General features: G+C 56.9%; 1 protein-coding gene across 2 annotated transcripts in view; it reads right to left on the bottom strand.

Moving 5' to 3' along the window:
- Positions 1-3,101: 3,101 nt before the first annotated feature.
- The window catches only part of GRK2 (G protein-coupled receptor kinase 2), a 23,207-nt gene continuing 14,789 nt past the window's right edge, over positions 3,102-11,519 (bottom strand). For both annotated transcript variants that reach the window (XM_014524935.2, XM_025216144.1), the window contains 13 exons: positions 10,732-10,831; positions 10,415-10,493; positions 9,937-10,067; positions 9,283-9,377; positions 9,026-9,133; positions 8,854-8,920; positions 8,057-8,157; positions 7,555-7,621; positions 7,343-7,438; positions 6,745-6,907; positions 6,216-6,352; positions 5,966-6,079; positions 3,102-5,006 (listed from right to left, as the gene is read on the bottom strand). In XM_014524935.2, the coding sequence (XP_014380421.1) occupies positions 4,842-5,006; positions 5,966-6,079; positions 6,216-6,352; positions 6,745-6,907; positions 7,343-7,438; positions 7,555-7,621; positions 8,057-8,157; positions 8,854-8,920; positions 9,026-9,133; positions 9,283-9,377; positions 9,937-10,067; positions 10,415-10,493; positions 10,732-10,831 (1,423 nt within the window). In that variant the 3' untranslated portion in view covers positions 3,102-4,841. The remainder of the gene's footprint in view (positions 5,007-5,965; positions 6,080-6,215; positions 6,353-6,744; positions 6,908-7,342; positions 7,439-7,554; positions 7,622-8,056; positions 8,158-8,853; positions 8,921-9,025; positions 9,134-9,282; positions 9,378-9,936; positions 10,068-10,414; positions 10,494-10,731; positions 10,832-11,519) is intronic.

Raw genomic sequence — 11,519 nt, 5'->3', positions numbered from 1 at the left:
CGCGGCGGCGTCTCGGGGCTCAGCCGCCTGCCGGACCGGGATTCATGGGTTGTGAGGGGCTGGAGGGGACCTCGCGCCTCATCGGGTCCAGCCCCCTGCACTTGGGCAGGAAGGAAAACGGGTTAGGTGACCCCAGCGAGGCGACTGTCTTGAAAACCTCCAGGGTAGGTGACTGCACCACCTCTGGAGGGAGCTTATTCCATGGTCTGGATGTGTGACATGAAAAGACAGGCAGGGCTGGACAGCCCCAAAGCCTTATCCAACCCTTCCTCCTGGGGGAGGAAGGGCCCAGCTCAGAAACAAGGTATGGCTCCCCCTGGGCAGGGGCAAAGTTGAGGTATGAATTACTTCCTCCCCTGGCACTGAGATGCAGCCACCTCTGGGGTGGAATGCGACTGCAGTATATAGATACTGTATGTCTGTATATGTGTCTGTGTGCTGCATCCACATCCCACCCCAGAGGTACCTGCATCTCAGTGGATGTGTGTGCATGTATAAAAATTAGATGTGTGTGTGTATACACATACACACATACATATATATATGTGTGTGTGTGTGTGCATGTATATATCTCTATATATCTATATGTATATTATAAATACATACACATAAAAACAAAAAGACTGCTAGCTGCCTCCGTGGTGGGAAATGGCTTCGGTGTATGTATGCATCCATCAATCTATCTGCCTATAACTAGATTGTATGCATCTATCAATCTACCCATTAAATTGCCCAGTACCAAGATGCACCCACTTCTGGGGTGAGCAGGGGTCACTTTAAAAACCGAGAGCGACATCCTGCTCCAGTGTCTGGCAGGGCAGGAGTGGCCTGGCTATTTGGGCCAGTAGCGGGGCTTTGGGGCCTGCTCTAGTTGCTCCCTGCCTGAGGCTGGGGGCTGCCTGCAGAATGAAGTATAGGAGGTGCCTCTCCATGTGCTCCCCTCCACACTCTGGCCTGGGACCTGACAGCCACCTCAGGTGCTCCCAGGGACATGGAGCGGCTCAGACTTTTTCAGGGATGCTGGGTCAGCTGTCAGGAGGCAGGTGTCACGCCTGGGCTCCCTGTTAACGGAGAAAGCTGGTTTGTCCAGAGGTAGGAAGGGCCCCAAGAGGTACAGCACACCACCCTGGGTAGGGCTGATGATGGAGGAAGGAGGAAGTACAGCCAAACCTATGGCAGTGCCAGTGGGTGAGGTGGGAGGACCGTAGGCAGAAAGGCTGGAACAAGCGGGGCTGGGGTTTAGCCAGGACAAGATGCTTTCCCGCAGCATTGGCCACAGTGGGTCACTGGGGCCGGAGCTGCGCGGGGGGGAAAGCACCCCCTACAGATCCTCATGCCTGCTCCCTCTAGCACAAGCAGCCCTCTTGACCCCACTTGACCTGGCTTGGTGAATCCACTTCTGGTGCCCAGGCCTACAGGAGAATCCACAGAGCAGGGAGCAGTGCAGGGCCTAAGACACACAGCCCTGCAGTTTCCATGTCAGCCAGCAAGGGAGTGAAGTCACCCCTGCCAGCCTCAGTACCAGGGTCAAAATAGAGCAGCTGAGCACCGTATGTGGGGAGACTGAAGTACCAGGAGTGGGGGCTTTCTTAAAGGCCACATGGTGAGTCAGTGACAGAAGCAAGATGAGAACCCTGGAGTCCTGGCATCCATTTATTCCCCATCCCTCCCGGCTAATTCACTAGACCCCCTCTCCTGTCCTTTGAGTGTTGGATCTGAAGCCCGAGTCCTGGCATCCAGCCTGCCTCTGCTAACTCATACACCTCCCTCCCTCCCTTGCAGAGCGGGCATAGAACCCGGGAGTCCTGACTCCCTTCCCCATTGCTTTACCCGCTAGGCCCCACTCTCCTCCCAGAGCTGGGAAGAGAGCCCAGGAGTCTGGACTTAACTACAGAGGGATGCAAAGACTAGGAAGCATGACTTAGTTGTGGGCACAGGCCCGGTGTATTTGTGGGGGTGGGGACAGACGGATTGGGGGGGGTGGGGGGGTGGGCAGGGTGGCTTCAACGCCTGTGTTTCCCAGAGCGCCCAGGAGCAGGGCCCCAGTTGTGCATGCTGGGAACCCTCCCCCAAGCAGAAACAGACGCTTTGGCATGAGGCCTAAATAGCCACAAGGCTTTGCAAAGAGGAACCAAAATCTCCAAGGGAAACGGGCAGTGGAGCTGTGCCTGGTGCAGCCTAGAGCTAGATGGTCAAGGGGCCATGGGCAGAGCTTGAGAAACTTGCATGGCAACTGCCCCTGCTATGCTTGCTTTCACCACTGTCAGGTCAGGAGAGTTGGATTTCTGAGCTCCCTGCCTCACATGCTGGCTGCAAAAAGGGAGTGGCTTAGCCTACTTCAGGACAAGGGGAATAGCTCACTCTTTGGAGCTGTGCTGTCCCCCTAAGAAGCAGGAAAAACCCTATGCCCCCACCACTTGCTCTACAGCATAGAAACACCACCCTGGCACATGTAGGATGGGAAGAGCCCATGGCCTGTTCTTGGCCCCTGTCCTAGTCTCCTTCACTGCACCTGCCAGGGGAAAGCACACTGCATTGGTTCCTTGCCCACCTCCCAGCACCTCTTAGTGCTGCCCTGGCATAGGGGGACCAGCACTGACTGCCTGGGAGAGCCCCCTACTAGTCCCCCCTGCCTGCTCCCCGTAGCTCGGTGCCCTCAAATGCTGCATGCTGCCAACAGAGCTCCTTCGTTTCTGAGAAGTGGAAGACTTCTGCACACGTGGCATGAGCTGTGGTACACTGCCCTCTCCCCTGCACCCTAGTGGAGACTCATACCCTCAATCGCTATACCTCCTTGGGATGGGGGGGGCAGGGGTCACCCCACGAGTTCAGCCCCAGCACCCCCTCATCCACCAGGCTGTTAGAAATCAGGCCCCATGCTCTGCCCTCATGCCATGACCAAACTCCAGCCGCATCCCCATGATGATATCTGCCCCCTGCCCCACCTCCAAATCTCTCCTCCCGCCCATGATGGGGAAGCAGCGCCTGGGGCAGCCCCAGCCTGTGGCTGGACAGACAGATGGACACACACAGAACAGCCCCAGCTCAGGCTGCCCTCTTCCTTTTTTTTTTTAAACACTTTTTTTATTATAAAAACTCAGTCTTTTTTTTTCTTCCTCCACTTGTTAAAATCACATTCAAAAATCAGCAAAAAAATATAACAACCTAAAGAAGAGACGGACGATACACCAAATATTTACAGACGCGGTGAGGGCATGGGCAGGGGGATGGAGGCAGCAAAGTTCCCCTCCCCCAGAGATAGATACCTCCCCCCCTCCCCCTGCAGGGGAACAGCCAGGGGCAGAACTCATCACGTGTTGGGGTGGGGCATGCGGGGCGGGGGGTGGCATGGTGGCATGCAAGGGGGCCAGAGTTTGGGGCGGGTCAGGAGGCCCCCAATCCATTGATAAATGCCCCCCCCCAACCTTATTCTGGCTCCATGTTGGGGATGGGACCCTGGGTTCAGTCGCCCTGAGAGCCCCCTCCCCTTGTTCCAGGGGTTATAACACTGCTGGGTGGGGAGGAGCTATCTGGCTTGAGTGATAATAGAGAGCAGCAGGCTGGGCCTGCTGGGCACAGAGCCCCATGGCACAATTATATACACAGACACACAGCACTTGGCATTGGCACCAGCCCCCCACCACCTCCCCAGCTCATCCTCAGCCACCTGTCCCTGCATGCTTCACCCCCAGCCACCACCAGGCAGAGGTGCAGGGCATCAGGCAACTCTTCTCCTTTGGCACGAGGCCCGCTGCTACCAGAGGGACACCTGGGAGCAGCGTCTGTCCCCCATGCCTCCCCACAGGAGGCAGGGACATGGCACGACGTGGTGGTTGTGGGGGAGCAGAGGGGTGGTGCAGGTTGCCTCCACAGGCGTTGGTTTGGGTTTGGCATAGGTCACATGTGAAATGAATTGGCTGATTCTCTGCCAAAAGGGGACAGGTGTGGCTGGCCCCCTTCCCCCACCCTTTGGCACAGGTTAGCACAGGGTGCTGGGGTGGGGCCAGGTGGCAGGGGGAAGTATGGAGAGGGGACCTGGTAGCTGGGGGCGAGAGGAACAGCAGCAACTGCCGCAGGCAGAAGAGGGCAGGAAGTTTCCTTCATCTTTGCCGGACGATTCACTCTGCATTCCTACCGTGACCCCGGCACTTCTGGGTTATCGGGGAGGGGAGGGTGCACCTCCCCCAGTCCTGCTTGGCAGTAATGTCCCCCCTCCTGCTTTGGAGCCAAACCTGGAGCCTATGCCATGCTCATGGCACCATTGCCCCTCTGTGGCCAGTTGCCCGCTGGGATCGGGTGGGGGTGGGTAGAGTGGGGTGTTGCCCTGAGAGCCTCTGGCTGTCCAGGCTGGAGGGGTGGGGTGGGGGCGATGCCCCCATACTGGATTCCAAGGATATGCCCTATGATGCATGCAGGGCAAGGGCCCCTCTCTGCTGGTACCTTCCCACCCCCACAACTCCAGGAACCTGGGGCAGGGCCCCCCAGCACCAGCAGCCATTTGGCAATGGGAGAGAGAAAGCAGGAAGTGCCATAGAGGAGGTTCCTCTCGGGGACCCTCATGCCCCGTGAGGGGGAAGGCACAGCCCAGCCCCTGCCCCCTACCCCAAAACAGGGTATGGATTCAGGGGATTCAGAGCTGCCCAGGGGGTGGGTGGCCCTGCCCCCACCTGCAGCCTTACCCCTCAATGGTGCTACCATGGGTGGGGCAGGACGTGACACTAACCAGCGAGCCGACATTGACCAGGACGTTCCTGGGAGGGAAGGAAGGAGGGAAGGTAGGGCAGGGGAGCCGGTTCAAACCCATCCCAATAAATTAAAGCCGGAGCAGGGGCTGGGGAGGGTCAGAGGCCATTGGCGCTGGAACGCTGGATCAGTGGCACCTTGCTGAGCTCCACCACAGGCGAGCGTGGCTTGTTCTGCATCCGTGGGACCCGCTGCAGCAGCTGCTGTGCCTGGTGGTAGGCGTCGCGCAGCTCCTTCTTCCACTGTACCATCTCGGGGTCACTCTGCAGGATAGAGAACGGGGGTCAGTGGATCAGGGGTCATTACCACGGATTCTGTCAAAGGGCCAATCCCACCCATTCAAGGTCAAAGGTTAGGAGTCACCTTTAGAGGAAACACCTTTCCAGTGCTTAGTGGCCATACCCATTCAGTTTCAAAGGTCAGGGTGGGGTTAGCTACAGGGGAAGCAACCTCTGCAGTGCTGCCCAGCATTTAACAGGTAAGAACCATTCAAGGTCCTGAGGTCAGGGGTCACATTCAGGTGGCATGAATGTTTTGGAGACCTCAAGAGGTTATGTACTCAACTATTCAAGGTCATAGGTCACTTATCCAGTGACTTGGCTGGTGTATGGGGTTGTACACTGTGCCATGTATGCTGGCTTGAACATCCAAGACTTGAACATCAAGGTCAAGATCATGTTGAGGGGAAAAGGACCTTTGCAGTGACCTCTTGCACCCAGGAAGTACTGACCACTCAAGGTCAAAAGCCATGGGTCACACACATCCAGGAGCAAGGGCCATTCCAATGACTCAAAGTGATAACTATGCTGAGTCATTCAGGGTCAGAGGTCAGGCATCAGGCCTGTGCCATCTGATTGCTTGGAGGAGTTTCCATCCTGCCTACTGCTTGTGGGGGCTGTGAGCAGACACACCACCCCTGCCAGATAGGAATGGAAGTGGCATTAAGGAGCAGGATCCAGGGAGAGGGGGGCAGTGCAGAGAGCGGAGGTGCTTTAGGGCCTCTGGGGGCAGGGGGCGGGGAAAGAAGAAAGAACAGCTGGCCAGTAGGTGTGTGAGGGAATCATAAGCCAACAGGGAGCACAGGGATGGGAATAGTCAGATGGTCACCTTGTGGGGCAGGGCAGCCAGTCAGCTGAAGGTTCTGGGGCACAGGGAACAGAGTGGCCGGCTGGTAGCCAGCAAGGGAGTGGGGCACTGCACAGTTGGCAGGGGTCACACTTACATCGCACTGCAGGATGAACTGTTTGCCACCCCGTATCTTGAGCAAGATGCATTTCCGTTCCTTGACCTGAGTCTCTTCCACAGATTCAATCTCCTCCATAGTCAACAGGGACTGCTGCAGTGGCAGGAGGGAAGCAGGAAGGGTCACACAGATGGAATCAGCCCCTGCCATACCCCATCCCCTTGAATGCATGCATGTATCTCCACCCCCTCCCCATCCCTAACCCAGGCCCTTTCTGCCAGCCACGTACCGGGGACTCGCCCTCCCCTCTCCACTCCAGCCGGTTGGGGAACAGGTAGAAGTATCGCCGCTGCCACTGTGTCAGGAAGGGGTTACCCAGCTTGGACATGTAGCCATGCATGATGCAGTCCTTGCCCATGGCGTATTCTGGGGGGAAGAGACAGTCAGGTAACTGCACAGGCCAGGCTTGATGTAGACAGGATGGTCCAGCAGGGGGTTCTGTGTAGAGTGGGTCTGACAGTGGGGGGAAAAACTGTAAAACTGTGGGGCATGGAGCCTGTCACAGGGAGGAGGAAGTGGGAGACAGGGTGTGGGACTGGCTGTGGGTCATGGGGCTGGCTGGGGGATGTGAAGCTAGCCCTGAGAGGATGCCATGATGCACAGATGGACTGATTGATTTTGGATATAAAATTCTATACAGCTATAGCTGTGTTGGGTGAGGCTGGCCACAAGGGGAGTCGTAGTTAGTTGTGGGGTGACACTGGGGGGGCAGATGCAAAGCGGGCTGTAGGACAGGCTGGGGTGTCTGCTCCCCTCACCCTCCTCGTGGCCCAGCTGTTTGTTCTTGGCTTTCTTGCGGGCCTCCAGCTTGTCGGTCTCAGCATTGACAGCATCAAAAACCGTCTCTGTCACCTCCTGCTGCCAGCGCTCCGAGATGGTCAGTGGGAAGTTGCGGTACAGCTCCTGGTCACTGTCTAGCAGCTAGGGATGGACAGAAGGACAAAAGGGGGGGCAGTGGGAGGGTTAGCAGGACAGCAGGGGCTCCAAGCCGCCTCATGGTTATACCCATAGCCACTACTCCATGGCAGGGGCACCTTCTCTCAGAGGAAGCCCTGGAGTGACTGGCTGGGGCAAAGGGGACCATGAGCAAGCTTCTACTGTGGGGGATGTGAGGGGTGCTTTCTCCACTCCAGAAAAGGCAATGCTGATAATACTTGGAGTGAGAGAGAGGGGGTGGGACTCTCCAAAGCCAACAAAATGTACAGTAACATTAGGGAGGGGGTGGTACTTGCACTGCCCAGCTCCCCTCCCCTCAACAACTTCCCATAAGGGGGTGGAACCTACAATAACCAGGCCCACCCTCCCTGGCAGGGGGTGCTGACAGACCAGAGAAAGGAGGGTTCATCCATCTGCTACCTTAATCCCCTTCGTGTCCTCCTCATCGAAGGACCCAATGTCGAAGGCATCAGCTGCATTGACCTCCCCACGTGGCGGGATTAGGGGTGGTGGGTACTGCGGAGCAAAGGGAAGGGATGTTAGAGAATCCAAGAGAGGGGGCCCAGGGCAGGAGGGTGGTTCTGCTCAGGGCTCTGCCCTGTCTCTCTCCCCCTTTCACAGCCCTCACTCACCTTCTGCAAGAAAACCATCTGCCAGTCCAGGCCCTTGAAGAAGGGTTCTTCCTTTATCTCTTGTGCCCTGTGGAATAAGACAGAGACTGGGCTTAGCAGAGTTGGTGACAGGAGCCCCTATACTCAAATGCTACCTATGCAAGGGCCACCCAACCACTGCTCCAGCCTGTGGCACAAAGCCAAAGACAAGGCTGAGACCTGGCTTGGGAAGAGCAGGCAGGGCTGGGCCAGCAGAGGGAGCCCCAGAGTGCTCCAGGCTGTCTCTGACTAAACACAGCAGCCAGGTTTCTGTAGACCCTACACAAACAGAACAGCCCAGGCTGGATTCACTGTACCAATCCCCTTGGTGTGCTCTCTGTTGGAGGATCCGATGCCACAGCCCAGCTGGGGACATGGATCTACACTTTTCTTGGCTGGGCCTGCTACATGACTTCTACCTCGTAGTATCACCCCAGGCCATGGCATATCCCCTGCACTACTCCTGTGCAGGTAAGGGACTCACCCACGGCCCATGCAGCCCAGCCTCCGGTTGACATCTCTCTGGAGTAGCCCCTCCAGCAAGGAGCGCAGCTCAGGCGAGAAGGAGTCGGGCAGCTCCACAGCCTGCAGGGCAAGGGATAGGGTCATTGTTAAGTTGGGGGACAGCCAGCACAAGGCAGATTCATGGGGCATTTATGGGGTGCCACAATCCCAGGCAGTATGAAGAGTGGTACACACACACAAGCACTTAGTGTTGTGTAGCAGGAGATGGTGGTACACACACACACACTCAGTCAGTGGGAGATGGTGGTAGACACACATGTATTCACACACAAACCCAACCAGGAGATGATGGTATACACACACACAATCCCAGGCAACAGGGGATGGTGGTACACACACACACACACACACACACACACACACACACACTCTCTCTCTCTCTCTCTCTCTCTCTCTCTCTCTCAACAGGAGATGGTAGCATGCACATGAATATGCATGTGCACACAGAACAGCTCTTTTTTGGCGAAATCTTGTGGCCTCAGAGCTGGGACCTGCACAAGGGGCCACTAGCCCAAGCTCAGGAGAGGCTCATGGGTGCATCTGGCCTTGATGCAGCTTGGTGTTGGGTGAGGGCACCAACCCTCAGCTGTTCAGGGTCCCTGGCCTGCCTGTGGGAACAGTTAATTCCTGGCCTACAGAAAAGGGCCCTGGCTCCTGAAGAGAGGCAGTGCGGGGAACAGGGCCAGTGAAACCCTTTTTTGCTGAATGGTGCCCTTGTGGGCAGTGGTGGCTACCCTACCTCAACCCCCCACTCACCATAGTCAATGTCATTCGGTCAATCTCATGCTTGTCCTTAGTCTTGTGCTGCCGGAAGGGGCTGTGCCTGTGACAAGAGGGGAGAGCATGATCACAGGCTGCTCCCTGGCTCCTCCACCCCACCCCGCCCCATTCCAGCCTAAGACCAGCCCTGTGCTGGCTGCTCACTCACCCTCTCAGCAGCTTGAAGAGCATGCAGCCCAAGGAGAACCAGTCAGCACTGCTGTCATAGGCCACACCCTTCTGCAGCACCTCTGGCGCCATATACCCGTGCGTGCCACTGCGGGGCCAGAGATGGATGGGCAGAAAGACACAAAGAAAAGGATCAAAGTACAGCAAAGGCAGCAGAGGGTGCCAAGTGCCATCATGGTTCAAAGGCAGCCCCAGCCTCTCCCAGCTGTGGGGTGGAGGGGTCTTTAGGACACTCACACACTGGCATGAGGCTTCTTCTTAGAGAAATCACAGGCAAGCCCTAGGTCTGAGATCCTGACGTGGCCATACTCATCCAGCAGGATGTTTGCTGGCTGCAAAGAGAGAAGTGCCCTGTGAGCCTGAGCAATGGCCTGGGAGGACTGGGGAAGGCCAGGAGAGAGCTGAAAGGGAAAGGCAGTGCCTGCAATTCCCTCAGTACAAGCTCAGCCCCAGCCCCGCAAGCAGGGGTCACTGTGGGGAGCAGGGCAGGAGCACTGGCTTGTGATTGTGATCCAAGTTGAAGGGAGATGGCAAGAGGAGCTGGGAAGGGCTGTTCTCCCCCTGCCACCTTCCTTCCTACCCTAGGCACAGCAGCATGGTAGTAGTGGGAGGAGCATCCCATATTAGCAGGAGTGCAGAAGGGCAGGAGGGGGGTCCCTGAAGTGGATGCTTTGCTTTTACCCCAACATCTCAGCACACTGTGCATGGGCAAGGGAAAGCCCAAGGCAGGGGAACACCCTCCCTTCCCCAACCCTGCCCCGACCTTCAGCAGCTGGCTTTCCACAAGGTGGGGTGGGACTCCTGGGTGAGGGAGGGGATACCTTGTGCTTCTGGTACCCCATGAAGCAGCAGGGTGTCTGTGGGGGTATGTGTGTGGGGGCATGTGGTTACCTTGAGGTCCCGGTATACTACAAAGCGGTTGTGCATGTGTTCAAGTCCCAGGATGATCTCAGCAGCATAGAACCGCATCTCGGACTCAGAGAAGACCCCATGCTGGGACAGGTGGTAATGCAGGTCGCCCCCTGCAAGTGCGAACAGAACCGTGAGCTCAGAAGGCACAAGGCCCCAAACCCAGGGAGAGGAAAGATGAACGGACACTGGTGAGGAGAGGCAGCATGGCCAAATGGCTGGAGTGCCTGGATGAGCCTCAGGACTCCAAGAGTTTCTTCCCAGCTCTGCCAGAGACTCCCCATGACACAGTGCTCCCTCCCAGTGCCTCAGTCTCCCTCCTCCATCCTGTCTGTCTCCAGGGCTGGGGCTGCCTCCCATGGGGTACGTACAGTACCAGGCACTGGTGTCTGAAGGACTGAGAGCAAGACCTAGGAGTGCAATACAGGCAGGGAAGGCTGGGGGAGCAGGGTTCTCTCACCATTCATGAGGTCCAGGATGAAGCTGAGCTTGTCGGGTGTGTGGAAGGCATACGACATGCACACGATGAAGGGGCAGTCCTGGCACAAGGTGGGGGCGAAAAAGGTCACCTACTGAACCACAGGAACCCCACAAGCCCCCCTGCTCCCACATGCTGCCCTGCGCTTCATCTGAATGGTCCCAACACATGCTGCAGGCTCTCTCTCTCACCACCCACCCTCATTGCTGTCTCCATCACATCCTCTCCTGACCCTGACCCCATCTTTTATACCCTGATCCCTGGCATAGAGGTGGTGGGAGTGAAGGACCCCTTCTCACCCCGGTGCTGACGAGGGACAGCATGATGCGCTCATTCAGGGCCAGCGTCTCCCCCTGCTTCATTTTAATGCGCTTCTTATCCAAACACTTCATGGCGTACCTGCCACAGAAAGAAAAAGTAGCCTAGCTGGTATCCCTCTGCCTCCCATTGCCACAGCACCTGATCTCACCACTGCCATTTCTTCAGTACCTTTCTCCTTCACCTCATTGCTAATGCCCATCTACCTCCCTTCCCCAATGCAGGCATCCCTGTGCCCCACACAGCCAGGATAACCTCCACGCTGCCACTGCCACTGGGGTCTCTCTGCTACCCATGGTTTCCTCATTGCCTCCTCACTGCAAGTATCTTTCTGCCTCCCACAGCCATGGCAGTTTCCACCCCTGTCCTGACAGATATCTGTCCATGTCCTGTGAGTATAACTCCCTTCTTCACCATGATGGTGCCTGTCTCCTTTATCCACAGCACTCCCCCCCTTTTTGTGGGTATCCCTCCACCTCCTGCAGCTGGGACACCCACCCCAGAGGAATCCTTGTAGATATCCTCCAGGACCATGGTTGTCATGGGTGACTTCAATTACCCGGACATCTCATGGCTCAGCAAAATCTGAGCGGTTGCAGAGCTTCCTCTTGTGCGTGGATGACCTCTACCTGACTCAAGAAGTCTATGGGCCAACGAGAGGCAAAGCGCTGCTCGACCTGGTACTGGCTACTGGGGATGACCTAGTCGGTGACCTAGTGATCGATGGGAAGCTGGGTGACAGCGACCACGAGCTGATCACCTTCACCAT

This window comes from Alligator sinensis, unplaced genomic scaffold (assembly GCF_000455745.1).
Source record: "Alligator sinensis unplaced genomic scaffold, ASM45574v1 scaffold1002_1, whole genome shotgun sequence".
NCBI lineage: Eukaryota > Metazoa > Chordata > Crocodylia > Alligatoridae > Alligator > Alligator sinensis.
This window is presented reverse-complemented; position numbering and strand designations above follow the sequence as displayed.